Here is a 27,341-nt window from a genome sequence, read left to right as displayed (position 1 = left end):
TACATCAGGTTTCATAGAGCCAAACATTTCAAGTGCTACTCAACTGGCTTTAGATAAGCCAGTCCTTTATTCGTATATAAGTGCTCTGTTAGCAGTTCTTTGTTAGTAATTCTATCGCTCGAAGTGGAGTCGAAAGAGATGAGTTTTCAGTCTGCGCCGGAAGATGTGCCGGCTATCTGCTGTCCTGATTTCAATGGGGAGCTCATTCCACCATTTTGGAACCAGGATAGCAAACCCATGTGTTTTTCCTGATGGGAACTTGGGTCCCCCTCGCAGCGAGGGTGCAGCGAGCCGTTTGGCTGATGCAGAGCGAAGTGCACGCGCTGGGGTGTACAGTTTAACCATGTCCTGGATGTAAGAAGGGCCAGATCCATTCGCAGCATGGTATGCAAGTACCATTGTTTTGAAGTGGATTCTAGCAGTTACTGGAAGCCAGTGAAGTGAGCGGAGGAGCGGAGTGGTGTGGAAACATTTTGGAAGGTTGAAGACCANTCCAGACCCGGAATGTGGAGGGCTCTCAGAGATAACACCACCTCTGAAGCCCATAACCACAGTTTCTCCGCCGTGGTCAACAAANCGAGCCTCTGTCAGGACAAATAATCTTCAATCCGAATACTTTCGTCTTTATCGCTCTACTAGACAGGGTTGTCCTTTGAGTCCATTGTTATCTGCGATCCGATCGCAGATAACAATGGACTCAAAGGACAACCCTGTCTAGTAGAGCGATAAAGACGAAAGTATTCGGATTGAAGATTATTTGTCCTGACAGAGGCTCGTGGAGAGGAGTTCAACAGCTTAACCCAAGAAATAAGATTTTTCCCGAAGCCAAACTTCTCTAAAGTATATAAAAGGTATATTTGTATACCACTCCACTCTATCAAACACCTTATCCGCATCTAAAGATATTAAAGCCTCCTGAGAATTAGAGGTGGAGATATTATAGATTGTATTGAACAGACGTCTTAGGTTCGAAAAGCTGTGTCTGTTACGAATAAACCCTGTCTGGTCTGGAGAGATTATAGATGGGAGAATGGATTCCAGGCGTAACATCAATAGCTTCGATAACAAATTAAAGTCAACATTCAGCAAACTTATTGGGCGGTAGGAAGAGCAAGCTACAGGATCCTTGCCTTTTTTCAAGGGGAGAGAGATAGAGGCTTGAGTAGAGTCTGAGGGAGGCAACCAGAGAGAAATGATTCGTTAAACATGTCCAATAATAAGGGGGCTAACTTATGCCAAAATGTTTTATAGAACTTGGAAAGATAACCATCTGGTCCTGGACATTTTCCACCTTGAAGAGAAAACACAGCTACTTTGAGTTCTGCAATAGTAATTGGCTTTTCTAGTTATTTTGCAACAGACTGTTCAATAGGGAGAATGACCAACTCATCAAAAAAAGCATCAAAATTGGGAGAAGTAGGACCATGATCTGACGAGTACAGGGACATATACAATTCCTTAAATTCCTTATTTATTTCCAGAGGTTCAGTAGTTACACCTGAATCTGTTTGGATTTGATGAGATGATGATGCCTGGCGTAACTGGTAACTGGTCACCATGTTCGTAATACCTGGATCTCGTTTGGAGCAGAAGTTCAGTAGTATGATCTGTCATAAGGACATCAAACTGTGCCTGAACGGATATACCTCTGGGGATCGGGACGTAGCATACATATTATCCAGTTGAGATTTGCGTTGTGTCAGATAAATCAGTTTTTGTTTTCTCATTTTGTTCTCATATCCTGCAAACAAGATAATCTCCCCCCTAATATATGCCTTTAATGCCTCCCACAACACCGAGGCTGAAACATCAGGTGTTTTGTTTAGACTCAAAAAATATATCTATTGGCTGTGAAACAAATCCAACAAAATCTTCAATTGAGAGTAAGTGTGTATTAAGATGCCATGGCCACGTGTAGTAGTACGGTTTTAAAAATGTATATTCACAGATATCGGAGGGTGATCAGATATGACAATGACATCATATTTATATGCAGACACAGAAGGGAGTAATCTGTTATTAACCAGGAAAAAATCAATGCGGGTAAAAGTATGATGAACACGCGGGGGAAAAAAAATGTTCCCTTTTTATAAGGGTTAAAAAAGCGCCAGGCGTCGGAAACGGCAAACTCTTTCATCAAAGACTGAATTACTCTGGCCGACCTCGAAGGCATATAGACCTTGGGCGGAAGAGCGATCCAAGCGGGGATTAAGCCAGCAGTTAAAGTCTCCTCCTAATATTAAGAAGTGTGAAGACATATCAGGAATCCTTAAGAAAAGACGTTTAAAAAAGGCATCATCATCACAATTGGGAGCATAAACATTAACGAAAGCCACGCGGGTGTTATGAATCTGGCCAGTAACTATGACGAATCTGCCATTAGAATCAGAGATGACTGTTGAGTGAACAAAGGGAACAGATTTATGTAACAGAATTACTGCACCCCTTGCTTTGCCCCCAGATGAAGAATGGTAAATCTGACCTCCCCATCCCCTCTTTAATTTCTAATGATCAATAACCTTAAGATGAGTTTCTTGTAGAAAGGTTACTTGGGCACCCAAGTGGTGGAGATGGTGTAAAACCTTGCTAAGTAAATCTAATGTCGCCCCCATCAGACAGTACTGTTAAATTAGGCTGGGTCATGACAATTGGCATTCTGTAGCAGCACTGCAAATAGAAGTACAAATAAAGATATAATATCTGACTGGTGAAAAAACAAACAAAAAAACACATAAATGTACACATACATACCCCTTCCCAAATGCATTTGAAGAGCCATTCAGGAAAAAAACTGATTTCCTATTTCTGCACAATTTTAACTTCATAAACATACTTTGGCATTAAGCAAAACCTGGAAACTTTGTAACCTATTTCTTCATTCGTCTTACTGTATGTGACTCAACACAACTTTTTGCCAAAGTTTAAACTTTTATTTAATTTGGGTACTTTTTAAGTCTGGACTTGACTTTGGGTTTCATAGCCAACACTTTAGATTTACTATTGGCTAAATGTAAGATTCATTTGTCCCCTCGTGGTTTTTCAGGCTTTGAATGAATGTTCCCATTCACGACACAAGCCTTAAATCTCTAAATGGCTCAGTTGTTCTCGCAACAAGTCTCATCATACAACGACTGTATTTGAGTTTCTAAACAAATTGCAGATTTACAGTATATCCAGGTATATAAATGAGTCAATGTTCTCTCCTATTTTGTCCAGCCATCTGAGGACCATGACCGCCCTGCTGGATCCCACCCAGATAGAAGAGAGAGAGAAGAGGAGGCTCAAACAGCTGGATCAGCAGGTAGGAGGAGGAGGAGGAGGAGGAAGAAGAGGAAGAAGAGGAAGAAGAGGAGGAGGAGGAGGAGGAAGAGGAGACAGGATGGAGTACAGCAAGGTCTTTTTTTGCTGGCATTGTGAACAGTGTCCCATGTCTCCTCCCACAGCGAGCGATTGAGGCCCAGGTGGAGGAGCGACGGCGGCAGAAGGAACAAGAGGAGGCGAGGAGAAGAGAGGAAGAGAAAGAGGACGAGAGGAGGGTGGCGCTAGAGAGGGAGATGATGGAGAGACAGTACGAGATCGACACACAGAGGGAGAAGCAGAAGGTTGGGACACAAACAATGCACACATTTTCTCCACACTGTATTATTTCTATGTTGTAATTATAATTATAGTGTGTTTGTGCGTGTGCGTGTGTGCGTGTGTGCGTGTGCGCGCGTGTGTGTGTGTGTGTGTGTGTGTGTGTGTGTGTGTGTGTGTGTGTGTATGGAACAGGGTTTCGCCTTTTGGAACAGCCAATCACAATGCAAGGTGTAAACCACATGATGTCACTGACGCTGTCGATTGGAGGATTTGACTCCCTCATGTCGGAAGTTCACACAGGCACTAATGTGATCACACAAGAAAGTCACCGGTATACGAGCACAGAGGGCGCATTTTTATTTTTCGAAAACTCTATACAACAGAAACATGAATTACAGTTAAACATGCTTACGGTATGTTTTATATTATACGGTTTATCACTGTTTACTAACACGACTATCCCTAGATACGTTGCTAGCTTACGTTAGCAACTGCCTATCGTCACTGCGTCTATTATCTAACGTTGCCTCAAAATACAGGCACCTCTTTCAATCATTTTCTGTGAAACCTTTTCAACATACTCGTCTTTTAAAACAGTCTACAAATGGCAAGGAGCGTCGGTCGAATATGTAAGGGCTTTCAACGCCTAGGCTTACTCTCTAAACAAACTCAACTCGTCCCATTTACCAGAGTTCCAGTTGGGACTGCACGGACCATAGTGGTATGTATAATAATCTCACTGTATTTACTAAAGTGCTTGAAAAATAAATGACAGTTCGGGGTTTCCTCTGTGCGCCACGGGAACTCCTCTCACTCCTTCCAGATGATTCTCAGCCCAGTTAGCTGCTGTGATTCGATGGTGTGTTAACGTCATTCATGTACAAACACTGGGGACGTTAGAGGAAGATATAACTGTATATTTTAATCACTAAGTGAAAGAAGTGGGTAACATTTACCCAACTCTGTTTAACAGCATATGCCGTTTATATTGCAAAATGTGTTTATTGGGTAAACCTGTAACACACTTATTACAATCCAATACAAAACACTAGACCACAAATTCTACCCCTTTTTAGGTTTTTTATTTGGGTTGTTGTTTGCAGAGCTGGACTGCATTATATTGAGAGGTATTTCTATTATTTTGCCCAACCAATTTATTGACACGAGGGGCAAGAATATTAAAAACAAATGTTGATATCATGTAGTCCATTGCAACACCAATTCAAACTCAACACAGTAAAACATCTCTGTTCTGTCTCAGATGTCAATTACATGTATTTACTACAGCACTTGTGCCAGCAAGCAAAACCCTATCATGAGATATAATGTTAGAATTCAATTTTGCTCAGGGCTGCTCCAAATGACACACTCACACTTCATTGTTTGGGTCTGCAGAGGCACAAATATTAGGCCGGATATACCCAGGACAACAAGGTCTTAAAGAGGGATGTGTAGGTCTCTTTTTAGTCATTTTCTTTAAACATGCACATCACAAGAAATGTAGGCACACAAAGGTCTTATAATCTTCAGAAGTGGTCAGTCTGTTAATTATCTCGCATCAGAACAGTTCAATGCTCTATGTGGGTTATTCAATAAAGGATTTACTATAACTGTGATTCATCAATTTACATACTGTACATGCAGGCATATTTTTAACACACGAAAAATGGTGAGTTGTCGGTCTGTTAATTCTGCAGGACAGTCTTAACACACTCCCACCAACGGTTTAAATAATTTGCCTGTTTTGCAGACACTGCCATCATTCCTATTCCCCCAGCCCCGGGACTTCAGCCTGCCTAACCCCTCATGGGGCTCAGAAATGACGCGCATGTACGAGCATTATGAAAGCCAGTGTGAGGTGGAGACGGAGGGAGGACAGAAACAGAAAGGGCCGTGGCGGAGACTGCCAAGCTACAATCGCCTCCTCAAATATGCTACAGGTAAAGTGTTTGTCTCTCTGCTTGTTTTTGAAAAAATATATTATGTATTATGTTTTATTTCCCAAAGATGCCATGTTAGCTGCTAAAAGTTAACATGTGTGTTTTTCCATCAGGTGGAGTATATCTTAGTAAGATGATCCAGTCAGAGGCTCGCCTGTTTACGCGGAACATCAGAAACCCGGGGGCAGCATTTGAGTATGTTTTGTTTATTAACAAAGAAGAGCAGAAGTGTGTGTGCATACTCCAAGCTGGACACCTTTTGGAGGGGCCGCCAGGGTGAGGAAATGTTAATGTTGCAAATGTGTGTGTAAAAATGTGTACATGCTTTTACTACTCCACACTAACATCAACATGTTAAACACATTTGCACACTTTATGGTTTTGAATATTTTATCTTTTTTTGGTCTGAATTTTGCTAGTACGGTGCACCTTAGTATTGGATTTCAGCCACAGATCTGGTTGCAGGTCATACCCCTTACTCCCTGCCCACATTTCCTGTCTGCCTCTATATTACCAGCAAAAGCTAAATTCCATAAACAAATCAAAAGAAGAAAGTCTATTTGTATATCTTCGAACTTTGGAAAACTGCCCTTTTTAAACTTTTTGTTTGATGTCTAATATACGTGTTTGTGTGTTTCCAGACATGTCCATGGGGGGGCAATAGCCACTATGATTGATACTGTCACAGGGACTCATGCTACCTTCCTCTCTGGACCTGTTATGACTGCCAACCTCAACATCAACTACCGCAGGTACAAGAAGAACGTCATTTTATAGACATGCAACAGTTGATTGGATGTCAAAAGATTAATTTTTTTGGCGTCCATAGCCCAACTGAATGACTTATTGAAGCTTTATTTAAATCTTCACCAGTGAGAAATTACAGCCTGGAAATGCTTCTTTTTAATCGGCTTGTATGATGATAGACAAACTAACATCTCCATACTATATGGCTATTCATCCTTCATGGTCAGTTTCTTCCTGACAAACCCTTGTCTTGTCCCCAGGCCCATCCCACTGGGAGGCACAGTGTTGCTTGAATCCTCTCTGGAAAAGAAGGAAGGCCGAAAAACATTTATTACATGTAGAGTGACAAGCACAGACGGTTCCAAACTTCACACAGAAACATCAGGTAATGTACATTTTTTATAATCACAACGGGACGTCGTATTAAAGTTTGTGGTTGGTAACACCTCTGCTCTTCCTCCTTTTTTAACGCCACTGTCCTGTTTTCTGTCCTGTTTCCTCATGCAGCACTGTTCCTGTCAATCACTGCCAGCCATCTACTGGGAGGCTGACACAAACACACCGGCCTACCACAGATCCTAACACTGAGGACACAACGAGCGCGCGCGCGTGTGTGTGTGTGTGTGAATGCGTTAGTGGGTGAGTGCGTGTGTCTGTACGTGTGTCATTGGTTTGGAGTATTTTTTGGGGAATGTGTACTTACTTGCCAGTTATTTAAGAAATAGCTTCTCTACATATGATATTGTTGAACTGTTATTATATCTTTATATTCATACATCTCCACTGGTCAGTATGTATTTATAAACAAGCTGTGCAGCTTCATGAAAAATACCTTTAGACCTCCAGAGTACATATCTAAACATTATTTATTGAACTGATTGTGTTAGGGGCTATTTATTGTAACTTTTACAGTATTGATTATGATTTTATCCAACATTGAAGCCTTACAGTAACTTTTACAGTATTGATTATGATTTTATCTGACAATGAAGCCTTTGAAAGTGATATTATTGCTCAAAACATAGTGATTATGAAGATTTTCTTTCCTCCAATAAAGCCTTACCTATTGTTACTATATGAACGAGGAAAACCATGTGTTTATTCGTTTGTCAACAAGTGAAGTTGTTTACAACAGGGCAACAGTTTTAACTGCCATTATAACTTAACATAATATAACGTATATTAAAAGGTTTAATGACAGGCACGTTTTTTTTGTTAAAAAGCCAGAATAGAGAGTGTCCTGTGCTCTTGTCTGTTTGCCATAAAAGGATTAAGGATTTATATACAGTATAAATAAATTCTGATATTTGAGTATGAGGTGTAGATTTGCAGCCATGAGATTATAATGACTTCAATGGGGAACAAGGGGATCAAACTCAAAATCATCTTGTTCATTGGCTGGTTTTACTCAATCATGCTGATACTGAATGTGTTTCTACAGTCAAAAATGACTGAGCGTGCCACGATACGCCATAATTAGTAAAACTGTCCACATCACAGAGACCTGTGCTGCTCCTGCAGCTGCTGCAGCCCACGAGGCTGAAAAAGTGCAGTGAGAGACCTGAGACTATAAAGAGAGCTATTTTGGGTTATGTACTGTACTGAATGTGGGTTGAAGGCATTGCATCCTTTGATTTGTAAATGAAGCTATGAAACATCTGAATTAAATGTCAATATCTCACACTAGTATACTACTATACTAGTAGTGTTTACATTGTACTGGACATGTTGATAACCAGGCGTTACTTGTATGTAACTACTCACTGAGAACAAAGCCCTTCTGCTCTTTATTTTACCCAAACTATAAGTGACATCTTATGTTGATGTTCATGAAACATCGCAATTATTTCAGCTGGAACATTTAAAAAAGGAGCTAATATTTGTATCCATTAATGCTTCCTTTTTTTGTTGTATTAGCATCCTCGTTTTTCTTTATATATAGGCCTACTGTATCTTGTATATATTTATTTTTCTTCACAGCCAACCAGCTCTAAATACCCTTGAAATAAATGTGACAATTAGAAGTAAAATTACTATTTCATCCATTTAAAATACAAATACAGGAGTGGCTTATATTAGCAGGTTCTACTCTGAAGGTTCTTTTTGTTTTTATGAAGTAAAATATTGGTTAAGAGTATACAAACCTTGCACACATTTAGCTTCAGTTCTCACAGTTTGGTCTGACGTGTGGTTTTTGAGTGTCTGGGCTCAGAGGCCTGGTGGTCTTCTGAGGGCCCCTCACATCTTTAACCTCAGTACAAGTGCAGATGGAAATGCTATACCTAAGTTTCTAAAAACGTGTGTGTGTGTTAGTTGGTGGATGCAGGACAAATTAACAGTTTTTTCTTCTCCCCTGAAGAGTCATGTGGTCAAGTTGGGTTTGAGGAAACGGGTGGGGGCAGAGTGGGGGTAGTTGTTTTTAACTTTCAGTTAAAACCACCTGCAACAAGCTCTGCCCAATGTAGCACTTCCAAAGACTGATTTTTACTTTAGATATGTTACCCTAAAGTGTATCTTTGACTTTGAAAGGTTAATTTGACCTGTAATCCTTAAAGAAAGAATCAAAGAAGGGCTCAACGTGGAAGCATCTGACAGAATGGCGGTATCTTAAACTTACATGAAAATGAACCGTTATTTTTAAGGACTTTTTTTTTCTACCAATCGTCATCTTTAAGTGTTAGTGTGGGTTGATTTCTTAAGCAAAATAGGACTAATATAGGATGTCAAGCTGTTACTTAATCATTTAGAAGAGAATGTATCAAAGACAGCTGTGCATGTGAACCAAGTAAAGATAACACCAATTTCTCATTTACAGCCTCTCTCCTATGGATTTGGTAAGGAATGGGCTCTGGTAACGTGCAGGCTACTACTTGTGTTGTTCTTTAAGTGGGTTTTACATTTAATATTGATTAGTAACTTGAATAAATCATTAGACTAAACTGGATTTATGTGGGACCTATATGGTTATCAACAGATTTCAACAGACATGCATGTTGTATTGATGCTTGGACAGGTCTCCCTTGAAAAAGAGATCGAGGATTTCAATGGGACCGCCTGGTTAAATAAAGGTTTAATATATATTTTTTAAATGTGCTGAGCTGAAAGAAGTATAATTTTTTGATCCTTTACTTAAGGATCAAATAACTTAAGTAAACAATGCCACGTGGTATACTTATAATTTAAATCCCATATCAGTATCAGAAGGGATTAAATAGATGTCATATGTGATTAATACATAAACAACAGCATTTTAATGTGGCATGTTGATGTGGAACAGATTTGAAAAAACTTTTAAGAGGATTTGTCCGTAAACACTAATCTCAAAAGTAAATTGCTCCAGCTGTCAGATAAATGCAATTTAATAAAAATAAAAACAACAAAAAATATTACACGAGTAAAATATCTTATCACATTCCACCATTGGCACAGTCCATCCAGCATGTGATTCTGTAAGCGTCACGTGATGGAGGAACATTTACCACAATGATGTAAACTGAGAAGACATATCGATTATTCATCGTTTTCTTTGTGTCTGAAGTTATTCTCCTACTTCAGATAAAATCAAGTAGCCTATTGCAATTAAAGTAGTCTCTCTGCATACTACAAGTGGTACTTGTAAAGAGTCCTGCAGGTGCTTCCACTTGGTCTATCCAGCATATGAAGAGGGATATAAATGTGGTTTTTGTTTTTCATGTTGCTGTTACTGTGAACATTGAAGTAAAAGGCCAGACCTGCATTCAAGTGTCTTCTCTATGCATTGTACTTTTTTTCGATTAGTGTGGCGGAAATGTGTGGCAGCACCATGGGATTATATTTCTCCACTGAGCACAACAGAGCAAAACCCGATCCGCTGCTATTACGTAACAGCCGGTGACATAACTCTCTCCAGCCCGGGACGGTCAGGGCACACGGAGCGCGCTGGGAGGGGGAGGCCGGGGCGCGCGGCTTGTGAACGGCCGGCCGGTCCAGCTGCACTCTCCCCTCTGCTGCTGCTGCCTCGGGGGGAATTAGATTATTTCAAAAATAACCACACATGAGGAGGTGTACTTTCGAACAAAAAGGGAGGCTGACAGAGAGGGGTAACAAGATGACGACCGAGTTCTGGGTCCCACTGTAAGGACAGGAAGGAGGCGAGATGGCAGTGCATGTTTTCAAATGCCTGCGCCGGCCCGGGCGCTAGAGCAACCAACAGGTAGTATGAGCTCGAGTTTTGTCACGTTACCGTCTTAGTCTAATGGCGGCAGTGGGTGTTCAAAATAAACTGACTTGCCAGGGGTTTGTGTGTGTGTCTGTGAGAGAGGAGAGTGTGTAGGACCACCCAGTGTTTTGACAGGAGAGTTATGGAATATGAGGAGCTCGACGTGCCCCCCACTGACAGCCCCATCAAAAGAGGTAAGGCCGGGGATCCATCACAGAGGTTTATTCTGCAGCATGTCTGGGCTTTGTGAACTGTTTTGCCCCTGGATGTAGCATATGGTGTTTTAGCGGCTAATAGCTGATTTCTTCTTTTATATTTACACTGCAGTGTTACATTTTGTCTTCATGTCCTCTCTCTTTGACATAAAGCAAGCCTTATCTCCCAGCATGCCATGCTTTGTCCACTCCCACCCACATTTATCTCCTCCTTCTGTATCTCACTTTGCTTACCTTTTCCTAAACTGGCTGGTCGTCCCATGTCTCATTGTTCACTTTCTCTCCACTCACATTCATCTTCACCTGTTTAACCCTCCTCATCCCTCTCACTGCAGTGTGGTTAAGGTGCTGCGAGTGGGTAAGAATGGCAGTAAGCCGGAGTAATCCTTAGGGATTACTTCTTATTTTTGCTTCTGTTTTTGGTCAATGCATTACTATTCAAAGCCTCTCCTCGGCTAAAATCAAACTTGCAGTCACTTGATCAAGACACATTGTCCCTCTTCCAGAAGCCCATTGAACACCTTTCCTACTATAATCTCAAGCATTTGCTAGAGTTTACCTGCAGAGCTTCACCAATGGATGAGAAAGGCACATTGAAGAAAAATAAAGTGTATTTTTTTTACAGTGTAGTAGCAACATCTAGCTTGAGTTAAGATAGCAGGATCACACTCAATTAAATCGTCCCGCATTCTAGATGTTATTCATTCGACAGTGCACACCAGCAATTACGCTAATTTTCCAGCTTCGTTTGTTAATAAAAAGTCATTTATTTTGACATTAATATAGTGATTTGGTGATACTACAGTACCAAAAGATATAGATAAAGAGACAAAAGATTGAGGTTAACAGAGAGAACCAGAGTAAAAAATATGAACGCATGCAAACCATAAGGAATATTCATTAATATTGTCCAAAATAATGATTTCACAATCTTGGATTTTCACTGCACAATCATCATGGCCAAAATAATTCTCAATACAACAACTTTTGAAAAAAACGTGTTTCTTCTTATTTGTATGTGGGGGAGAAAGACAAAGCATGAGCGAAGGAAACATAAATGAATAAGAGCTGGATTATTTACACGATTTTATCATGTGTATTATTAACATGACAAATATTAAAATGTTTATTATAATGGTTATTGTCAATGCCGGTATATTGCAACACTCCTACTATAGTCCAAAGCATTTTTTGTATCTTGTCAAGTGGTAGAGATTTTACATTTTTTATTAAAATGTGGTTAGATACTCAATTGTACTAGAGGTAAACAAAGGTTTGTTTTATATCATAACTAAATTGCTTTTAAACTCCTTAAACTTAACTCCCCTGCCATGGGTGAGTGATGTCATTGCATTACATTAATTTAGCTGACAATAAGTACATTCATCCATGAAGAAACCAACTCAAAAGCAAGAATCCTGCAGGTCCATTTCCTATCTAAGCCCAACCAGATTAAGTTCTACTGCATTATTTTAAAGCCAAACCTTTGTAAATGCTTTTTTTTTTTGTTCAAGCCAAGATCATTTTATTTTAAATTATGAAGATGAGATGTAAGGGATTCCGGTTGTACCAAATGTGTCAGACAATTTTCTTGGCCATTTTATTTTAAATCATGTATAAGACATCCGGAGCTGGAACCACGTTATACAGGATACTGACCCGATACTACGGAAAAAAACATTTGAACAACCTTAGAGCTACACAGGAGGTTGAAGATATTTGTAAAAGAACAACATCAGCTAATTTATCAGATACTGGAATTGCTGTAATGGCGTTTCAATCTGGTTAAAGTGAAGTTTCAGTGTGGTTGCACAGTTTTCCATTTAGCTGAGATGGCTCTTCTTAAGGTAATTTTTGGTTTTAGTGGCTGTTGTGGGTGTCTGCTCATTTTTCTCGAGCGCTGGGTTTGAATCTCTGGCACTGCTCCACATTGCATTTCCTCCTGTCTGTAGAGTAAACATGCTTCCGTTCATTATTGGATACCAACTGTCTCTGGTGTCCCTCAGGGATCTATCCTAGGTCTTTTCCTCTTTTATTCTGCAGTGATTTGTAAACTTAATATCCGTGTTCATTGTGATATCAAGCCTCTAGCCTCTCTAAAAAATACTTATTTATCATTCACAATCATGATTTCCTTTAAAATAAATTGGTATAGATGTTTTAACGAACGGTCAGTCATTTTTAGGCCAATAAACGGTGTAATGTTTTCTGCAAGACATTCCACAACATCTATTTCTATTCATTTTAAAACGATGAATCCGGCTTGTATTTCTTCGCATCTGGAGCAGTGTGCTTTAACGTTTTATGGTGGCTTTTCTTCATTTGTAAGCAGTTAGTTCTGAGCTACATTTCTGGCTTCTTAATGATTCAACACCTTCAGACAGCTTTGTTAGTGCCATAGATTTGAGGTTAGTTTCTCTTTTGGTCATCACCCTACCTTTTTTATAAGGGTTGCCCTAAACATAGTTTATATTGTCCTTTTTATGTATTCCGTTTGTTGTTTTTATAAACATTTATTATTAACCTTGTTATAGCTTTGACTTCTTCTACACTAATTTTTTTACACTGGCATGAAGTTGGAGAGTATTTATAGGATTTTTTAAATATTGTTTATATTATAATATTGTATTTTTCTGTGCTGTATGTCATGGTTTATAATAAGGCCAAGCTGTCGGCCTGCTCTCAGGGTTCAGTGGTCTTCAGCGCTGTTATGTAACGCAGCAACTGTCACTTCAGCAGTCAGCTTAGATGTTAGAGTGCAGAGAAGAGAGTGAGTTTCTGACTGATGAGTGGAGTTGATGTTTGTGGCTCTGTAATCAGCACAGTCGTTTACAGTGAGTATTTGTGTGCGTGCGTGCGTGTTTGTGTGTGTGTTTGTTTGTTAAAACTGTGTGGGGTTGACGGCTTGGCTGACAGGTGTGTCTTGTCACGTGTGCATGCTATGTCACATTTAGTTAGTTTGTTTAAAAGCCGATGCTGCTGATTGCATATGTTTTCCCCCTCACCTCTAGCCACCGACCGCTAACCTTTTTCTGTTCCATTACCATCAACTTTAATAACTAGAAATCATTAACACCACATTTCAGAAATGAGCATTGGCCAAAATTCAGTGTACTGCGGATTACTTTTAATTATTTTTTAGTAAGTGTGTAACTTACCACAGTAAATGCCTATGCATGCAGTTGTGTATTTACATAACTGACTAACACAACTATATGGATGCAAGGCCTTTGAAACTCTTTAAAATAATAACTTTTGAAAGGTTAAAAAAAAAAATTGGATTAAAAGAAAATAATAATTAGAGTACGATTTCATCCAACATAAATCTTTTTACTTATCAAACCCTCACTTGGGCTTGACATTTATTTACTTTTTTCCGTGTGTGTGTGCACTGCTCTGCTTTCTTTCCTTGCTTTCTGCTTATGAAGCAAAACTGATTTGATGAGGGGAGGAAAACAGTGGAAACCACAGAGGGCCTGATGTGACACCAGACAAAGACCGGCTAGCTCTACGTCTTCCATTGATACTTATCTCCACTGCCTTCAAACATCTCTGTCTCACACACACGCAGACGCGCACACACAACTCCTGAAATAAACCCCATAGCTCAGAATTGCCCCTCTGCAAGTTTACTCACACTCACTGCAATTCAGACTTTCTCACAATTGTGGTCAAACAGGTAGACAAAAAAAGAGCACATATTGCTTCACAGACACCCACTTTCCTCTGCCTTTATCTCCTGTGTGTGTGTGTGTGTGTGTGTGTGTGTGTGTGTGTGTGTGTGTGTGTGTGTGTGTGTGTGTGTGTGTGTGTGTGTGTGTGTGTGTGTGTGTGTGTGTGTGTGTGTGTGTGTGTGTGTGTGTGTGTGGTTGCCAAAGAGTCACACTTTTCATTGTGAAAAGGAATTCTTTAATTGAACCTCTATGTTATCAGTAGGGCTTCTTATCTGTCCACAGGTTTTTTTTACATTGGAAACAAATACAAAGAAAGTAATGCATTCTTAAAACCCTGAGCGAAACTGCCATCAAGCATTTAATGAGGAGTTTATATCTGTATGTTGAAGCAGTTGTGTCAAAACACTTTTCATAGCTAATTTAGTCCCTTGATTCAAATCTAAATCAGTGTATTTCAGGATTTAGATACTCATTTGCAAATGTAATAGGTTTTAATTTATTCTAAAATTACAATAATTTAAACTATTGTAAACATGAGGATTTGATGCCGAGCTAACCATGCTACAGTGCATGATTTAGTGGGAGAGAAGTATTCACAAAATTCAGAAACAAATATTAATACAAAATAACAAAAGATTATGAACAAACTCCAAAAATGTAAAAGTATTATATTCCAAAATAGTAGCAGAGGTTTTGGCAACAATACACACTTCAGAATGAATGGTATTATCGAAACACCCCCTGTTATTGTAATATTATATTATCAAACAACTATTGTGTAGGCACTACTTTTATGCTTTAGATTTGGAGTTTTGGGTATTCATTTCTTCCTGAAATGTTGTGAAATAGTGTAGTGAAATGCAAAGTAGCAAAACACATTTTTAAATAAATATAGCAAGTACTTCAGTATATAAACCTTGCTTCTTTGTAACATGGGCAGATTGAACCCTCTTTATGAACATGTGTGCCATTGAGCCCTGGGTTCAGTTTGGGGGTTAGCCTGAATTTAAAGTGTAATCTGTAAAGCTCATAAGTACACTGCATGTTGTGTTTTTGTGTGTCAATTATTCTACTGGATGCTCAGCTTGTAGTTATACTTACATTTACAGTACCGTAAGTGTCGTGTAGTTTTAAAGTTACTAACTGAGATGTTTCTCCCTCAGAAGGAGTCGTGTCCAAGAAGACTCATTTGAGTAAGTTCTCTATACATTTTTTGTTATCGTGTGTGTGTGATAGTGACATTGCTTATGTTTGTGCTAGATATTTGTGCATGCATTTGTGGTTAACTTCGTAGTTACTGAACATACAACATGTTGCACCTGTACAGCAAATACACGCACTGTGGTGTCGCTGGAGTTGGGCCATTAGCAGCATAGTGTGTGTGCTGTGTGTTGCACCTGTGTTGCCCCCCCTCACACACACACACACACACACACACACACACACACACACACACACACACACACACACACACACACACACACACACACACACACACACACACACGCATCACAAGGAAGGTGAGGCGGTGACACTCAAAAGTCTGAATGTGTGTGCTGAAGCTGCAGTGAGCACAGCACCCAACCTGACTCGCAAAAGGACGAACGACAAAGAGAAGAAATACTGAGGGAATAAGTTGCGTGGAAAAAAGTGTGTCAAGTATTGTTAGACAAAGTGAGAGGACAAGTGAGTTTGTGAAAGTGGGACAAACGTCTGAACAAGTGGAGGAGTGAGGATGATGCGAGGTAGGGATGAAGTTCTTTGGCTTGTTGTCTGTGTGTGTGTGTGTGTGTGTGTGTGTGTGTGTGTGTGTGTGTGTTTGTGTGTGTGTGTGTGTTGGCCGTCCAATCAATATATTTTATTATTTATGTTTTTAGGTCAAAGTTTCTCATCTACCCATCCTCATTTCATAGTTTATCCAACGTGATTGTATAACTGTGACGTGATGCTTCTAATGCACCATATTGTTATGAAGATGCTTTATATGTTTTATAGTTTCACCTTAAAGTTGAAATAGCTTTATCTTTTTGTGCTTTTATCAAATCTCTGAAATAACTGGGTAATCTTGCACTTCAAACATGTTGACCTCTTTTAATGTCTTTGTTTCACTTTGCATGGACGTGGGATTAAGCATTTTAATTATGGTTTACGCTTTTCATTTAATTTATCCCTGGGTTGAACTTCATTCAAATGTTCACACATTTTTACATATATTCAGCCCTCTCTGCTTTGTTTTTATTCATTTTTTATTGATTAATCAGACATGTTTTGTATTAGTTCTGTGTCATATTACTTAAAATACACACATACTTTTGCAATCAGTTCAATTTTCACCTTATGAAGGCCAATGTTTTTATTTGTTTTGAAACTTAACTGAATCTCCAGAGTTCTTGATGCGTTCACATCAATACGTGTTTCAGTTTTATGGTTTGGTAACATGACTCAAACCCTTTGATGGATATAAGATTTGAATCATGTCTCAGATATTTCTTCCCTCTGCCTCCCACATACAGCACGGGCAAGAAGCTTAGCTGCCTCTATATGTTAAGAGACAAGTGTAATAAGTGCCTTAAGTTCAAATGTATATACTTTTTATATTGATGTGCAAAACACCTTTTGTTTAGAGTCATCATATATCCATCATAAGTGGTATAATTGAAAAATTACACAAATTAAAATTCAAGTTAAGGTTTGTTAAATGTTGCAAACTCTATAGCGAATACTGAAATCTTACCAAAGTGCAACCGAAAGAAACAGGAAAGCAGGATGCTTCATGACTGCAGTGTGTCAGTTTGAATGGACTGACCTCAGAAACATACAGGATGCAGAGGAAATGCTCATATTATTGTCAAACATTTAGAATGATTTCTTTTGCAATGATTTTTTATTCATAGTCATTTAAAAAAACAAAAACAGGTAGAGAAGATAAGGAAACAAACAATGATACACTCTTTCTGTCTTGCAACATGCGAACACACACACACACACACACACACACACACACACACACACACACACACACACACACACACACACACACACACACACACACACACACACACACAGACACACACGTATAGATACAGAAGCACACACTGATCCGCAGCTGCTTTTTAGATGGAGTCTAGATATAGCATATCTCAGCACTGCAGCTGTGTGTGAATAGTGTGTGAAAGAGAGGCTCCCATCGCAGACACATTTGAACTTCTGTGTCTTCTCTTCAACAGCAAACATTTCATTATGTAAATGTTACACACTCACAGTGGGCTTGACGCCGTCACAATTTACGCACACACACTTTTCATATGGCTTTGTTGTTGAGTTCGGGGATTCTTACAGTTTCTTAATCTGAGAGGATTTCCTTGTTCCTCTGCACTTCCAAAGCAGAAGCGGTTGGCTTGAGATCAAAGCTTACATCAAAATCGCAGGTGACACATTCCCCCCAAAATATGGTTAAAGAAATACAACATGAGCTGATTCATACGTGTGTCTCCTTTTAACAGCCCCATGTTCAGCCTGCACTTCAAAGTTAGACATGGTAAGTCTGATGCAAATTGGTGTTAAGATTATAAATCCCCTTCTCTCAGATTCTGTAGGAAGATGCTCTCTTTGTTGTTGTCAAATAATGAACGAAACTCAGTAGTGAATGAGTTTATATGACAACCAGCACAGTTTGATAACAACCTAAAGATATTTATCACCCGTATATCTGCAGTCACCGTTGTGATGCAACCTGAAATATAAAGTAGCTAAATATTAAATACAGGAGATTTTCAAGAAATACTTTAAATTAAAAAATACCCTGTTAGAAAAAATAATGTATGTAATGTATTTGTACTTTTTGCCATTGGTTAAGATATTTCTTATATTAAGGTTTTCCCTTTAAGGAAAAATTATTCTGCCAGAAATATAAAAATTTGATTCATTAAGTCAGGGTTCATTTGAAAGATTTTACATATCATTTTCCCTTTTCCACTTCAGAACCAATTCATTTAAATGTAAAGATTTGATACAAAATGTAACTATAATCTGCTATATTTTTAAATGTTAAAAGCATGCGTTTGATGTATTAGTAAAATGTATACCTTTTATATTAAAATGCCACAGCAAGATACTTAAAATTGTAATTTATATGAATTAAAGTAGCCCATAAAACGTATAAATAACAAAGTGCCTGCGTACGTGCGTGCGTGTCTGAGGATGTGATGTGTATTTACAAAGTTTGTTTGCGTATGTACCAAATGAAAGTTTCCGTCAGAGGAACATTTTTTTTTTTTTTTTTTCGTTTACAGTGCAAAGAACTGCTGACGAGTTGATTTTTGCAGAGAATGAAGAGTTGAGATAAGCAATCTATAACCCCCCCCCCACACACACACACACACACACACACACACACACACACACACACACACACACACACACACACACACACACACACACACACACCAACTCACACACCAACTCACACAAACTCAAAAGTATGTACTCACACACGCTTTCTAGGATAAAATCCAGACATCAAACCTTTTTCTTTGTTTATCTTTTTTCTCTTATGATTGCCCTATATATTAGAGGTATACGGCATATAGATTTGTATTGCATTTCAGTTTTATCTGGTGCGATTTGTCATACTTTATCGTCTCATTGAAGTGCTTGAGAATTACAAAAATTGGGAGCCAAAGCGATTGTCCAGCAGGAAGTTGTTCAAGAGTCACCTGTGATTCTTTCATTATCTATATTTGCTGTAATACACAAAAGCTTCTGCTGTTTGTACTACGACTAAACGAGTGTCCTTTTCAAGTCATTGATAACCCAAAAACTAAACTAAATGCTCATCAAAACACGTAAATCAGTCCGTCTCTGTGTAGCAGAGTCTTGCTACACTTTGCATGCGGAAGCGTGGGAGGGCACTCTTTTATTTTGACATCAAACCAGAACATTTCCACCACCGCACACCTACTGTAATCAATCATCTTCTCTTCTTAACAATGTCGATTTTACGAACCTTTGAAATTGATTGGATTGGTTGTTTCGTTGAAATCTCATTGCAGAATTTAGTAGATGTTAATACAGGTTAGTGTGGCATGTTTATGGTTGGTTTCATACTGTAGAAAGAGCGTTACTGAAACAGAGCGGAAATATAAAATGTTGAGGGTTTAACAAGAGATATTGTAAAACATGACATAATGCCACTGAAACTAAAAGTGTTGCTTGGACATTGGTAGCTAAATGAATCTTCAATATTGTTTGAGTAAATACAATCTACAGAAAAACCTATTTTTACTTGAATAATTAGTTAATGCTAGGTCTGCCACATGATGGTAAATCAACATAAACCATTTAGTGCATTCGCAATTTTGGTGAAAAAAGAAATTAAACTTGCATGTAATTGTAAAATAGGCACCGTTTTTCAGTCATATTGTCTGAAACACACAATAACCCCATTCTTTGTCACAAAAAGAACCCGCTATCAGAAGAAATAATGGTGGTTTAGTTATTTTTCAGTATTTCATCACTACACTCACACACTAAGAGATGTTGGCTTTGATTGGTCTGAGTCTGTGGCTGGAGATAACAAGGTGAGACCATGAAAAAAAAGCCCAAAGAAGTTTTGTTCATTTCCACTTACTTTCTAGATAAAGGTGTCTTGATTCTCACAGGCCAATAAAAGGCAGATTCCCTGTGTGTGTAATTTGTAAATCTGATGCTGCTTTACATACTGTGCTGTGTGTGGTTGGGTTGTCATATATTTCATATTTAAGAGCTATGATTGCATGGAAAGTCCATGAATGAGAAATGTATGTGATTGCTGTGTGTGTGTGTTGTTGTTTTTTGTGTGAGTACGTGTGCGATCAGTGAAAGGTTGTGGGTCACTGTGGATTTCCTGTTTTTTTGAGGTTGACAATCAGAACTGAAATTGCGAGGAAAAAAAACCTGCAGAGACCACTCATGCTCCCCTGCACGCAATCATAATCACAAGTCAGCTACTTTTATCGCATGACTTTATATGATATCTGATTTTTATGATATTAAGATTGCAGGAAGTGTTTCAGCTGAGTTTCTTTTACCCAAATGATCCAGTCATGATTACTGACAGTTGAATTTGTGAAATACTGTAATCCTTATCATGGTGAATCTTGAGGTCAATTAATCAGCTCTGTTTGCAGCAGCAATCTCAATTTTCATTTCTGTTTCATCACACATGTGTGAACTCTACGTGATACTTAAAAAGTGCATTTCACCCCAGACTGGCTGTCCTCCTGGAGCCTTCAGGTGATCCCTGTGGCACCAGATAAAGAGGGCACACACTGACACACTAACACACACTCGTGAGAAAATCTGACACAGTTATGCACGGAAACAAAAATACTACTACGTAAAAAAGTACAATACTGTTTGATGTGTCCCCATATAATGTTAAATGTGTTGTATATTGCAAATACACAGTCCTTATTACTTGAATTGGACATATGATTGTCAGGATATACTAAAAAAAACTGTTCACACCTGCCCCCAACAATGGTGTCTAGACATGTGTGATTCTTTAATGAATCAAAGGACATCCGATTATGACAAAAATCGCCACTAAGCAAGAGACTGATGGGCGTGAGAGTTGCATAGATCAGGGGCAGGGGTGAGAGGAGGGAGGGCTGTTACTGGCAGTGATGAAGGTAGAGAGAGTTCATTACTGGCAGCTGTAACTTATGAGCGAGATAGAGAAGGATTTTTGAAAGACAGTGAAAGACATGAAAGAGGGACAGTCAGAGTGAAAAAGAAGCCAGTCAACCACTTGAAAGGACTCTGAGGTTGACACCTTCGTCTTCTCCGTCTTTCTCCACTTGCAAATATTCCACGTCCTCAGAAAAATGCTCGCCGTATTTGATGTTATTTTGTTCATTATTATTAATTAAGACAGGAGGTGTTTAAGAGGAAAATACCTTTGGTTCTCGTTGGGCCCACAACAGTTGATAGATGTTTAAGGGGAAGTACAGCCTCACTTAAGTTCTCACGGTGGGAATCGCTTTGCAATGGACCAATTTGGGTACAAAAATTAAGCATTATGATGTTTATTGGCATATTTCACCTCTTTAGAAGCTGTGTGATAAGTTAAGATTGGTGATATATGGGTTTTCAAATTATCTTTGAATCAGAAAACGATCATTTTCAATATTATTTTAAAGAACAAGCTTTTGTGTTGTTTAATTTAATTGAGACATTTTAAGCTTTTTTCAAAATGTTAAGCTGCTGATTAAAATGTAATGTGGGTGTGAGGTGGCTGAACTTTAAAATGTTGACATACAGTAAATGCTTTTTCTTCTGTGTTTCAGCCCAGATTGAAATTATTCCCTGTAAGATCTGTGGGGATAAGTCCTCTGGAGTCCATTATGGAGTCATCACTTGTGAAGGCTGCAAGGTGAGATGAACAACATAGCTACTGTAAACACACAAACACACATACATTTGACATACTAGGAACAACAGTCTAGAGAATTAGATGAGGCCATTAAAAACCATGTTTTTCTGTTGGATATGAAGTTGGATTATCTTACCATAACAACTGTGGATGAAACAGCTAACCTTACAACAATTCACCTGTCAACACCTCGAATACACCACCTCGAATACCTCGAATACACCAGCTCCTTAGGTTAATCTGTACACACACCTGAAGTCTGAAAACAACGCCATATGATTTTAAAAAGGTTTATGTGTCGTACTATTACTTAACTCAGGGCAGTTACATCTTGGAGTCCTGCTGATTGCCAGATCGGGGTTTGCTATTTCCTCCTTTAGACTTTAGGATGTTGACATTGACAGATGAGAGTCGTATCAATCTTTTTATTTAACTTTCAAAAATACAGAAAAAAAGTCTACGTGCCAAATGGAATTATTCTTTGAAAATGAATCGTTCGAGCTAGCCTGGCGTATCGGCTAATATTATTTGGTGATGTTTTTTAATTCTGCATAGTATATTTGGGATGATAACAAACAAGAAAAGTGAGTAAAGAAATGTCCAAAATGAGTTTGATGTTATTTAGAAACACAGTAATGTTAAATGGCTTCTTCATCAGAAAGTACATTTAATTTTTTTTATAAAGGGATCATTTTTTATAATGTTTTGCGGAGGTGAAAAACTGTTGGCTGATATATCATATTTTTGTAAATCATGATTATCAATATTTGTATCTGCATCAAAGTTTCTGTTGGGCTCTGTTAACCACTTGGTACCTGGTTCCCTCCTCAGGGGTTCTTCCGGCGTAGCCAGCTGCCCACTGTCTCCTACTCCTGCTCCAGGCAGAACAACTGTCAGATCGACCGGGCCAGCCGCAACCGCTGCCAACACTGCCGCCTGCAGAAGTGCTTGGCACAGGGCATGAGCAGAGATGGTGAGACACACAAATGGATAAACTATCTTCTTCACTCACAGCATTTTTTTTATTTCAATGTGTTCATGTGTTTGTCCTCCTCAGCTGTGAAATTCGGGCGGATGTCCAAACGTCAGCGGGACTCTCTGATAGCTGAAGTGGAGCGGCACCGGCAGCAGCAGCAGCAGCAGCAGCAGCTCCAGGAAGACGCCCCGTCTCTCTTGTCCTTCGCCACCAAGGCCCGTCCAGACCGCTCAGCGCAGCTCCTTCAGCCCATGGCCTCCGCCTACTCCTTCAGCGGGGATCCCGAGCTGCTGTCCTACACCGCTGATGTCCACCCTTACCTGCTGTGCTCACCCAACGAGTCCCAGGTGTCTGGTATGATCTACCGAGGCTCCGCTGTGTCCCCCACCTTGAGATCCCAGGGGAGGGGAGACAACAGCGGACACCCTGAGATAAGAGGTGAGACACTTGTGTGTACCAATGTCTCTGTGTTCCGATGCCTTCATCCTCCTGTGCTTATTCCTCGTTTGTCTTTTCCTTTCTCATGTCAGGATTTGACTCCAGACAGCCGCCTCATGATCTGGTGGCGATTCACCCCTACAGCCCTCTGGAGGATCCTTACAGCATCTATCCTCACTCTCTGAGAAACGTCGGTGAGCAAACAGCACAGTGGGCTAATGTGTGTTGACTGTATTGATTTTTTATATTTATTAGGAGCTTCTTTCTTTGATTTTCAGATGAGCTGTGTGCCAGCATCGTGCGCTCCCACAGAGAGACCACTCAGTACAGGTTGGAGGAGCTGCAGGCTCTCAGATGGAAAGTGCTCAGCAGAGAGGAGATCCAAGTCTACCAGAGCAAAGTAAACCAGCCTGATGACTGTTTTACAATTCTCAGTTCTTACTCTCGTATCTCAGAACAAAACATGCCATTTAAGAAGGCTTGAGGTTAAAGCTACTTTTGATTCATCAAACAGAAAACTTGTACCATTCCTCCCTCTTTGATCACACAGGAGTAGTATGTTCAATTTAATGTTAATTACTTTATTGTCTTTTAAGCACATTTTGTATCATATTTAACAAATACAGAGTAAAAATACTGAAACTTGCTATGGTTGATCAGATCAAAGGACATTAACATTTAGGATGAGTTCAAATCTGAGTCACTTTTTCTTTAGATTGATTTGAATTTTTATCTTGAAATAAACGTACCCTTAAATATTGAACCAACATTTTATTTGATTTCTTATCCCCACTCCCAGTCGGTGGATGAGATGTGGCAGCACTGTGCCATCCGACTGACTGATGCCGTGCAGTACGTGGTGGAGTTTGCAAAACACATCCCAGGTTTTCGTATGCTCAGCCAGAACGACCAGATTGCTCTCCTGAAGACCGGTGAGTTTCCCTGACACAAACAAGAAGTCCCCTTCACCTTCATCAATATCAGAAATAGATTTAACTTCTCTTTTCTTTTCTCTTCAATCAGGCTCCATGGAGGTGGTTCTAGTCCGGATGTGTCGCTACTTCAACACAGAGAACAACACCGTCTTTTTCGATGGGAAATTTGCTGGACTTGAAGTCTTCAAGTCTCTGGGTGAGTAGTTCCTTACACGCTGCTCAAACCTGAAGCACAAAGGCAGTTCTGAAACCAAATGTGCACTGAACAGAATATATAAATATTTGATGATTTATCATGCTCTGTGGTTTCTTATCTTGCAGCATGTGGTGATTTAATCACAGCAGTGTTTGACTTCGCTCATGATATGTGTGCTCTAAAGCTCACTGAGCAGCAGATCGCTCTCTTCAGTGCTCTGGTGCTGATCAACACAGGTAAGACCAACTCCCCTGTCTTTCAATTATGTAGATTGTTATTCCCTCAGATCTGAAACATAGAAAAATGGGAAGACGATACAGAACCTACAGTTGGTTACCAACAGGCAACATCTGGCAACATGTATCCTTCTCTATGTTTTCAGATTAACATGGATGGTTCTTGATGATTCAATGTTGGGGTCATATTTTTGAGATTGTTCAGAATGTAATTTATTGATTTTAGTCTAAATCTATCTAATAACAGACACCATTTTTATCAATATTGCAGAAAATGTGTTTTGTATGAAATTAAATGAAATGTATTCTTGCCAAGTATAATCCAATTGTTAAAGAAGCTTCTCAGCATTCAGGTTTAATTTAAAAAAATGACATCAGAAATAAACCTTTTAGCCTTTATCCACCACATGTGTTTTCGCCTTCATTCATTCCCATACAATCGGCCTCTCTGCCCCCTAGTGGCTTTAAATGGACATGGTTATAATAACAGGCAACATTGGGAACCAGTAATATATGTATGTAGGTCCATTTTAATGTATGTTAAGGGTTTAAAAACTAAAACAATTTTTTTCGTCTTTCTGTGCAGAGCGTCCGTGTCTGGAGGACAGAAGCAGAGTTCAGCGAGTGCAAAGAAGCGTGGAGTTTGGACTGACACACATTCTTCACCGAGACAACCAAGAAAGTCTAATGCACAAGGTACATGCCTCAGTACCGGGCTGAGTTCTCTTTCTCTTATTCTTCTTCCTGAGTGTTCCTCACTGTAATAGAAATCTGATTGTGTGTGTGTGTCCTCCCTGCAGCTGTACCAGAGGATGGCAGTGCTGCGTTCACTGTGCAGTCTGCACATGGAGAAGCTGCGCTGGTTCAGTCAGCGTTACCCACTCACCGCTCACTCTCTGTTCCCTCCTCTCTACAAGGAGCTGTTCGCCTGTGAGGCCGAGCTGCTGCCGGGAACCACTCACTGATGATTCACTCGATCATGCAAAGACACACACTTATTGGAAGTTTCTTCTTTACTTCCTGACAGAATCTATTTTTCTAATAATTAAAATAAATGAAAAAAAGCACCGTAATCTTAACTTGTTTAGTACTGTATTTTATGAATTCCTGCAGAGTTTTTTTTTGATAGATTGCATCAGAAAGAAATATCAATATTTTCATAGTTTAAAAGTATTTTATTATCACAGGGACACATGCGTTTTGTTGTTGTTTGACGGTACATTGTCAGAGGGGTCCAGAATTAATTTTCTCTGCTACCATGAGTTACAGTGCATCTGGATACAGACATTTTAAAAAGCAGAACACCTTTCATTGTCAACTGAAGTTTCAAATGCTAGTTCAGAAGATTGAAAGTACGACTGTTTATGTATGTGCTAAATATGTCCGAACAGAGACACAAGGCAAGGAAGCTGATGAAGGTTTATGTTTTTCAATTTTCTCTGATGTTCAGAAGTGACAACCAGTTTCTAATTGGCCAGAGGTACTCTCTCAGTCTTTCATGAGCCTGTAAAAAACCTTTCTTCACATACCACACACACATTTGAAGGTTAATATAGTGCGTAACAAGTAGCCCTACAAATAATGAAATATTGGTGTGTGACAATTACATACAGAGTGTTAAACACACCCAGAAAACAGAGACAACCTGCCTTGCTTCTGTAGAGAGATGTCTCTCCTCTTCAGGTTCAGAAGTCCTGCAAAGCAGCCGTACCTCTTAAATGTCACCCTTTGTGTTTGAACAAATCCTAACAGGCTGTTGTTTTTTTCAAGCTTGGAAAAGATGTTGCATTAACTGTATACATTACATTAAAATGTGAGAGATAAAGTAGTGTTCAAACTTTTGCTTTTTTTCTCAGAACTTGCATATGATTTGTTTACATAAATAAAGCCATGACTAAAGAGGAAATTATGAGAGGTTTCATCATTAAATATCGTATGACCAGATGTGGTTCCAGGAAAGGGGAACCGCCTTTCCTGGAACGACAGTTTAAAATTAGGCTAATTCCATGTAAATGAGACAGATGTGGTAACTTCATTTGTCTTTTAGTGGTGTAATAAAAACAGTCTTAGACTTATGCAAGAAAAAGATGCAAGACACACACACACACACACACACACACACACACACACACACACACACACACGGTTTGCATGCATCTTAGCTCTGAAGTGATTAGCATGATCTCAGCAGCACAGGCATTGTCGTCATGTTCTTGGGAGTTGCTGCGGCAGCACTCAACACACAGGAAATATTAGTCATTGTGGGTTAGTGGAAAGTTATTAGGTTGTCATGGACAAAAAACAGTTGCTAACGAAGTTGAAAGAAGGTGAATTAAAAGACTCTGAGTCAATTGAATGTCGTAATTATGAAATTTTCCTTCAAAAACATTTCTTTGTCAAATGTACCTACAGTATTGTCACATTTTAAAGCTGCTGTTATCTTGTGTGTGTCTGCTAAAATAGATAATTACTACAGCAACATGCAATGATTTTAGTTTTTATATTTCAGTTTGAAAAGACTGAGTAAGCAATTCTTATTGAGATATTCTCATGTTGAATAGAGGACAACACCAGCACAAACTTTTTTGATTTAATCTCGTGTGGATTCTAACATACTTGTCTTGTGCTGTTCTGGACCTGTAAAGTATAATTGAGCAATTCAAATAAACTATCTTATTTACTCTTCAAAGTGAAGGAAAATAGCCTACAAACTTTCAAACAGAAACAGTTTTCAGCAGCCTTAAATAAAGTTGCATTTGTTGGATACAATTGCCTCAATACCACATGTTTCTT

At 39.2% G+C, this 27,341-nt stretch overlaps 3 protein-coding genes across 4 annotated transcripts; all 3 read left to right on the top strand.

The window, feature by feature from the left end:
• Positions 1–3,218: 3,218 nt before the first annotated feature.
• Positions 3,219–4,057, top strand: LOC104959177 (coiled-coil domain-containing protein 66-like). Its single transcript, XM_010787047.1, has 3 exons — positions 3,219–3,301; positions 3,444–3,602; positions 4,046–4,057. Exons 1-3 carry the CDS (start codon positions 3,230–3,232, stop codon positions 4,055–4,057), a joined length of 243 nt encoding a protein of 80 aa, XP_010785349.1. The 5' UTR covers positions 3,219–3,229.
• On the top strand, positions 3,878–7,343 carry them4 (thioesterase superfamily member 4). Of its 2 annotated transcripts, none has more exons than XM_010787015.1 (6): positions 3,878–4,300; positions 5,330–5,519; positions 5,633–5,795; positions 6,161–6,271; positions 6,527–6,651; positions 6,774–7,343. In XM_010787015.1, the coding sequence occupies exons 1-6, from the start codon at positions 4,184–4,186 to the stop codon at positions 6,815–6,817; spliced, it is 750 nt and encodes a 249-aa protein (XP_010785317.1). In that variant the 5' UTR covers positions 3,878–4,183; the 3' UTR covers positions 6,818–7,343. The 2 variants fall into 2 exon arrangements, with proteins under 2 accessions (XP_010785317.1, XP_010785318.1); XM_010787016.1 differs by having other exon boundaries at positions 3,896–4,300; positions 5,633–5,714.
• A 2,838-nt stretch (positions 7,344–10,181) lies between these two features.
• Positions 10,182–24,699, top strand: rorc (RAR-related orphan receptor C). Its single transcript, XM_010787046.1, has 12 exons — positions 10,182–10,458; positions 10,563–10,658; positions 15,517–15,546; positions 21,682–21,767; positions 22,599–22,740; positions 22,825–23,181; positions 23,274–23,375; positions 23,460–23,581; positions 23,981–24,113; positions 24,205–24,312; positions 24,438–24,548; positions 24,695–24,699. Exons 1-12 carry the CDS (start codon positions 10,422–10,424, stop codon positions 24,697–24,699), a joined length of 1,329 nt encoding a protein of 442 aa, XP_010785348.1. The 5' UTR covers positions 10,182–10,421.
• Positions 24,700–27,341: the final 2,642 nt, after the last annotated feature.

The sequence above is a fragment of the Notothenia coriiceps genome, unplaced genomic scaffold, assembly GCF_000735185.1.
Source record: "Notothenia coriiceps isolate Sejong01 unplaced genomic scaffold, NC01 NC01_scaffold00029967, whole genome shotgun sequence".
In the NCBI taxonomy this organism is placed as follows: domain Eukaryota; kingdom Metazoa; phylum Chordata; class Actinopteri; order Perciformes; family Nototheniidae; genus Notothenia; species Notothenia coriiceps.
This window is presented reverse-complemented; position numbering and strand designations above follow the sequence as displayed.

Bases quoted from the DNA above. Each gene is read 5' to 3' on its own strand.
- LOC104959177 (XM_010787047.1), top strand. From the start codon at position 3,230: ATGACCGCCCTGCTGGATCCCACCCAGATAGAAGAGAGAGAGAAGAGG. The intron at 3,302-3,443 runs GTAGGAGGAGGA...CTCCTCCCACAG, and splicing joins TCAAACAGCTGGATCAGCAG to CGAGCGATTGAGGCCCAGGT.
- them4 (XM_010787015.1), top strand. From the start codon at position 4,184: ATGGCAAGGAGCGTCGGTCGAATATGTAAGGGCTTTCAACGCCTAGGC. The intron at 5,520-5,632 runs GTAAAGTGTTTG...TTTTTCCATCAG, and splicing joins CCTCCTCAAATATGCTACAG to GTGGAGTATATCTTAGTAAG. The intron at 5,796-6,160 runs GTGAGGAAATGT...GTGTGTTTCCAG, and splicing joins CTTTTGGAGGGGCCGCCAGG to ACATGTCCATGGGGGGGCAA.
- rorc (XM_010787046.1), top strand. From the start codon at position 10,422: ATGCCTGCGCCGGCCCGGGCGCTAGAGCAACCAACAG. The intron at 22,741-22,824 runs GTGAGACACACA...TGTCCTCCTCAG, and splicing joins ACAGGGCATGAGCAGAGATG to CTGTGAAATTCGGGCGGATG. The intron at 23,582-23,980 runs GTAAACCAGCCT...CCCCACTCCCAG, and splicing joins TCCAAGTCTACCAGAGCAAA to TCGGTGGATGAGATGTGGCA.